The sequence below is a fragment of the Anolis sagrei genome, chromosome Y, assembly GCF_037176765.1.
Source record: "Anolis sagrei isolate rAnoSag1 chromosome Y, rAnoSag1.mat, whole genome shotgun sequence".
Taxonomy (NCBI): domain Eukaryota; kingdom Metazoa; phylum Chordata; class Lepidosauria; order Squamata; family Dactyloidae; genus Anolis; species Anolis sagrei.
The window spans coordinates 29,410,591-29,416,590 of record NC_090035.1 but is presented as its reverse complement, the minus strand read 5'-3'; the positions used below and the strand labels follow the sequence as shown (position 1 = coordinate 29,416,590).

General features: G+C 49.5%; 1 protein-coding gene across 2 annotated transcripts in view; it reads right to left on the bottom strand.

The window, feature by feature from the left end:
* Positions 1–235: 235 nt before the first annotated feature.
* Positions 236–6,000, bottom strand: part of LOC137095155 (membralin-like) — a 40,405-nt gene continuing 34,640 nt past the window's right edge. The window contains exons 11-12 of one of the 2 annotated variants that reach the window (XR_010908799.1): positions 2,718–3,208; positions 1,270–1,348 (exon numbers count right to left, since the gene is read on the bottom strand). Coding sequence is in view for 1 of the 2 variants with exons in the window: in XM_067461475.1 (XP_067317576.1) it covers positions 770–1,348 (579 nt within the window). In the remaining variant the exon portion in view is untranslated. Of the gene's footprint in view, positions 1,349–2,717; positions 3,209–6,000 lie in introns of both variants that reach the window. The other variant, XM_067461475.1, reaches the window with a different exon arrangement.

Sequence of the window (6,000 nt, the reverse complement as noted above, 5' to 3'; positions counted from 1 at the left end):
GAAAGGCCATAGTATGATTTGCTTTATTCAGCCAAGGACTCTTTTTCCCCAATATATAGTGTTACCTATTTCCCCATTCACCTTTTAAAACCTCATAGAGAAAATAAGAAACCTCAACCCTTTTATTCCATGCCTCTCCAGGACTTAGGAAAAGATCCACTGGAAGAAAGAACCAAAGGATGGCCCAAGTTTATCAAACTACCCCTCCTTGGCTTTGAAAGGAAAACATATGCTCTAAAAAGAGACTGTTTTATTGAGAAGCGGATGCAATCTCAACAACAAGGGTTGGGCACTCTTTCCCCACCCCCTTCAAGTGATATTTTCCCCCTGTCGAGAAGGAAAAGTTTTCATTTAAGAAAATGTCATATTGGGCTGGAGCTGCTCCACTGTCCCACCACCCATTCCCCCTGTTGCCACCAAGAAGTGTGCAATAATCCTCATTCTGTTCCAGGTCTCCCAGGACTTCTCAGATCTGAACCAAATGAAAACATCCTGTCGGTTGAAAATCAGGAAAAATCAACACGAAAGTGCCACTTCATTGGAGAAGCTATGTTTAGTTGATGGGAAGGTATTGGTTCGGACGCGGAAATCAATGTTCAACTACTGCTTTCGTTCATTGTTCACATTTCCCTCAGCACAACTCCAGCTATCCCTCAGCCTCTCTTCTCCCAGAAAAGCATGGAACAAGCAATGAGAACGACTTCCAGGTCAGTTACAAAGACGAGAACTTGGATTCGGGGTTCAAAGAAGTATTTTCGAGGGAGATGAGTCAGGCTTCCCCATCAATGACTCTGTCCTCCGAGGCTCTTCTAAACACAGAATGCCCCAACAATTGAGGTGGAGATAAAGATGGCGTCAGCAGTGTCATGTCTGCCACAGAAACCTCTCCACTTGACGGAACCTCAAAGGCCACCTCTGCCAAGGTGTCACCACCGATGAGGAAGCGGGTCATCACGCTGGTGGCAACAGCCATGTCGGGTAAGCCATCACCAGCCGCCACATCCGGGTCAATGCCTGGGTCTAGGAAGGACCCGCTTAAGTTGGAGAGGAAGGAGGCTTCGGTGATGACGGCTGCCGTTTCCGCCATCCAGTTTATGTTGCTGCTTAAAGAAGACACCGCTGCCGCTGCATGGCCCTCCCCGGAGGCTTCCCCAACAGCGCTGGCAGGATCTAAATGGGGCTGGGCCCCAGCCAAGTCATTGGAGGCGTCTGTTGTGTTGTTATTGAGGTTGTCCTGAAGGGAGGTCTGAGCCCCCACTTGCTGGTTCTGGAGCAGCATCTCCTGGATCCGGATTTGCTGGAGAATGGCTGGCAGCTCGTAATGGTGGAAAAAGTAGATCATAGAATGCTGCCAGGGAATACAAAGAGCAGAGAGAGAGAGAGAGAGAGAGAGAGAGAGAGATGGGATTAGGGCCACAATTGCTGGGGAGTGAGCTCCTGCCAATAACATGGAAGAGTGGTGAAAAATAAAAGCTTCATTTTGGGCTATAGCTGCCAAAATGGTTCAAACAATAGTCCCAAATTGGGACCATGAACCAAGGGCTGTCTGACTACCAGTTTGCTCTCGTCCCAACAGATAGCCATCCAGCCTAAAAATCTGCTGAGAAGAAGACTCCATCACACTTCTTCCACTGCCACAGTTCTGAAGTTTTCCCTGCCATTTGAATCTGTTGCCTCCTCTTAGTCCACTTGGCAGTAAATAAGCCTGACTTCAATGTGGTCTCCTCCACACTGGGTCTCCACTTGGGTCCCCAGTGTTGCCCGGGTAATTTGAAAAAGCCATTTTTTTATTTGTACAAAATGCATAAGGTAGTGGGTGAGCTACAACTCACACTGTGTCAGGTTAACCTCCTGAAATTCCATCAGTACTTAAAAGTTTGTTACATTGGGTAAGTTTGCTCTAGATGCATCATTGGTGGGGTTCAGTGTGCTCTACTGAACTACTACTCCCACTATGGTGAGTCAGTCCCCTCAAACCTCTCCAGTAGGTTGCGTGAGTCATGAGGGTTCTGTGAGCCAAGTTTGGTCCAGGTCAATCAACAGTAGAGGTCACCAATTCTCTGGTTGTGGGTGAACTACAACTCCCAGAAAAGGCCAGTTCCTCCCAAACCCCTCCAGTAATCAAATTGGGTATGCATGCCAAGTTTGGTAGATTCCTCCTTGTCTGGGTCTATAGTGCTCTCTGGATGCAGGTGAACTACAACTCCCCCAAATCAAGATGAATTTTCCCCAAAGATCTCCGGAATTTTTTGCTGATCATGGGGGTTCTGTGTGCCAATTCCGGTCCAATTCCGTTTTTGGTGGCGATATGAGTGCTCATTGATTGCAGGTGAACTATAAATCCCAGCAACTACAACTCCCAAATGTCAAGGTCTATTTTTCCCAAACTCAACCAATGTTCAGATTTGGACAGATTGAGTATTTGTGCCAAATTTGGTACAGATTGTTTTGGAGTCCATGCAGATGAACTACAACTCCCAAACTCAAGGTCAATGCCCACCAGCCCCTTTCAGTGTTTTCTGTTGGTCATGGGAGTTGTGTGTGTCAAGTTTGGCCCAATTTCATTATTTGTGGAGTTGATAATTATTATTCTTTATTCTTTATTTATTTACAGCATTTCTATCCCACCCTTCTCAACCCCCCCCCCCGGGGGGGGGGGGCGGGACAGGGACTCAAGGCTGCTAACATAGGCAATAATTCAATGCCACAATACTTACTTTACTTACTTAGGCGATCCCTCGTTGGACGAGTAGGATAGTCGTCCATGAGCAGTATTCTTGTGGATCCGTAGGTGGTTGTGGAGCCCTATTCTTGACCTGCATCTTCTTCCACAGTGAGGGCATTGGTTTCCAGGTGGAAGGCGGTCTCGGTCGGGGTTGGCTTGACGTGCCTTCCTCCTGGCACGTTTCTCTCTTTCACCCTCCATTCGTGCCTCTTCAAATTCTGCAGCACTGCTGGTCACAGCTGACTTTTGGAGCGCTCAAGGGCCAGGGCTTTCCAGTTCTCAGTGTCTATGCCAGAGATTTTAAGGTTGGCTTTGAGCCCATCTTTAAATCTCTTTTCCTGTCCACCAACATTCCGTTTTCCGTTCTTGGTTCAGAGTAGAGCAACTGCTTTGGGAGACGGTGGTCGGGAATCCGGACAATGTGGCCGGTCCAGCAGAGTTGATGGCGGAGGACCATCGCTTCGATACTGGTGGTCTTTGATTCTTCGATACAATACATAAACATTAAAAACATTTATCTAAATATTAAAATACACCATTTAAAATAGCACAATTTATAACCGTCCTAGCCATCCGCATCACATCCAATTGGCCCTATCATCTTTTCCATTGTCGCTTCATTGCCCTGTCCCGAAAGCTTGGTCCCACAGCCAAGTTTTTACCATCCTTCTAAAGGACAGGAGGGAGGGGGCCAACCTGATCTCACAAGGAAGGGAGTTCCATAGCCGGGGAGCAATCACCGAGAAGGACCTGTCTCTCGTCCCCACCAATCGCACCTGTGACAATGGCGGGATGGAAAGCAGGGCCTTCCCGGAGGATCTTAATCTCCGCGATGATACATAGAGGGAGATGCGTTTGGACAGGTAATGGACAGGGGCCATTTAGGGCTTTATAGGCCAAAGCCAGCACTTTGAATTGTGCCCGGTAGCAAACTGGCAGCCAGTGGAGCTGGCATAACATGGGAGTTGTATGCTCCCTGTATGCCGCCCCAGTTATTAACCTGGCTGCCTCTCATAGAATCATAGAATCAAAGAGTTGGAAGAGACCTCATGGGCCATCCAGTCCAACCCCCTGCCAAGAAGCAGGAATATTGCATTCAAATCACCCCTGACAAATGGCCATCCAGCCTCTGCTTACGTTAGACTATTTGAAGCTTCCAAGCAGTCTTCAAAGGCAACGCCATGTAGAGTGCGTTGCAGTAGTCTATTCTAGATGTAACAAGAGCGTGGACCACTGTGGCCAAGTCTGACTTCCCAAGGTACAGGCGCAGCTGGCACACAAGTTTTAATTGTGCAAACGCTCCCCTGGCCACCGCTGCAATCTGGGATTCCAGGCTCAGTGATGAATCCAGAATTCCCAAGCTGTGAACCTGTACCTTCAAGGGGAGTGTGACCCCGACCAGCACAGGTTACGACCCTATGCCCTGTCCATCCTTGCGACTGACCAGGAGTACCTCTGTCTTGTCTGGATTGAACTTCAATTTGCTCGCCCTTATCCAGACCGTCACAGCAGACAGGCACCGGTTCAGGACTTGGACAGCCTCCTTAGCATCTGGTGGAAATGAGTGATAGAGTTGGACATCATCTGCGTACAGATGGCATCGAACTCCAAAACTCCGTATGATCTCACCCAGCGGCTTCATGTAGATGTTAAACAACATGGGGGATAATACTGAGCCCTGCGGGACCCCACAGGACAATGGCTGTGGAGCGGAGCAGGAGTCCCCCAGCAACACTTTCTGGGTACAACCCTCCAGGAAGGACTGGAGCCACTGCAGAACAGTCCCTCTAAGACCCATCCCTGCAAGGCACCCCAGAAGGATACCGTATCGAAGGATACCGGTATCGAAGTCCTCTGAGAGGTCCAGGAGAACCAACAGGGACACACTCCCCCTGTAGAGCTCTCTGCAAGGCAACCATGGCTGTCTCAGTTCAATGTCCCGGTCTGAAACCGGACTGTGACAGACCCAGATAATCAGTTTCGTCCAAGAATCCCTGGAGCTGCGAGGCAACCACACATTCCAAGACTTTGCCCAAAAAGGGGAGATTGAAAACTGGCTGAAAGTTGTTCAAATCAGTGGGATCCAGTGATGGCTTTTTCAACAGCGGTTTTATCACAGCTTGTTTTAAGCTGGCTGGAATTTTGCCTTCCTGAAGGGAGGCATTCACCACCACCTTGACCCACTCTGCCAACCCCCCTCTGGCTTCCTTTATCAGCCAGGATGGGCAGGGGTCCAGGATGCATGTGATCGCCTTAGCCTCTCCAAGAATCTTGTCAACGTCCTCGAGTTGCACAAATTGAAATGAATCCATTAAAACTGGACAAGCAGGTGCTCTTGCTACATCTTCAGAGACTGCAGTAACTGTGGCATCCAGGTTGGAGCGAATCAGAGCGATTTTATCTGCGAAGAACCGAGCAAATGCCTCACAGCGAGCTGTTGAAGGGCCAGGGATCCCATCATGGGTGGCGAGGTTCAACAAACTTCTGACCCTTCAAAACATCTCAACTGGATGATTCCTCGTGGACACAATGTTGGGCGCAATGTGAGATTTATTTGCAGCCTTCACTGCCACGGAGTATGCCCTTGCATAGGCGCACGCCTGTGTTCAGTCTGACTCGCTGCAAGATGATCGCCACATGCCCTCTAGACTCCTCTTTGCTCACTTCATCGCTGCCAGCTCCTCGTTGAACCAGGGGGCTGGTTTACCTCTGCTACTCGAGAGGGGTTGCTCCGGAGCGATTGTATCTATTACCCTGGTCATCTCCCTGTTATACAAAGCGACCAGAGCATCAACAGAATCACCTACCTCAGTGGCGGGAAGTTCCCAGAGCCATCAGGAATCCTTCTGGATCCATAAGCCTCCTGGGGCGGACCATCTTAATGGGCCCTCCACCTTTGCGGAGGTTAGGGAGTGCAGTAAGTCTAAACTTGACCAGGTGGTGGTCGGTCCATGGCAGTGGGACTAAAGAGAGTTCCTCCACTCCACCACCTTCTTCCCATCCCTGACAGAACACCAAGTCCAATGTATATCCAGCTCTGTGAGTAGGGCCAGAAACCACTTGGGACAGCCCCATGGTAGCCATGGTTACCATGAAGTCCTGAGCCGCATGAACATTGAAGTCCCCCAGCACTATAAGCCTTTGGGATTCCAATGCCAGGCCCGAGATCACCCCGGCTAGCTCAGGTAGGGAAGTTGTAGTGTTGCAAGGTGGTCAGTACACTACAAGTATCCCTCTACCCCGGTCTCCTATTCTCAGGTGGACGCATTCAAATA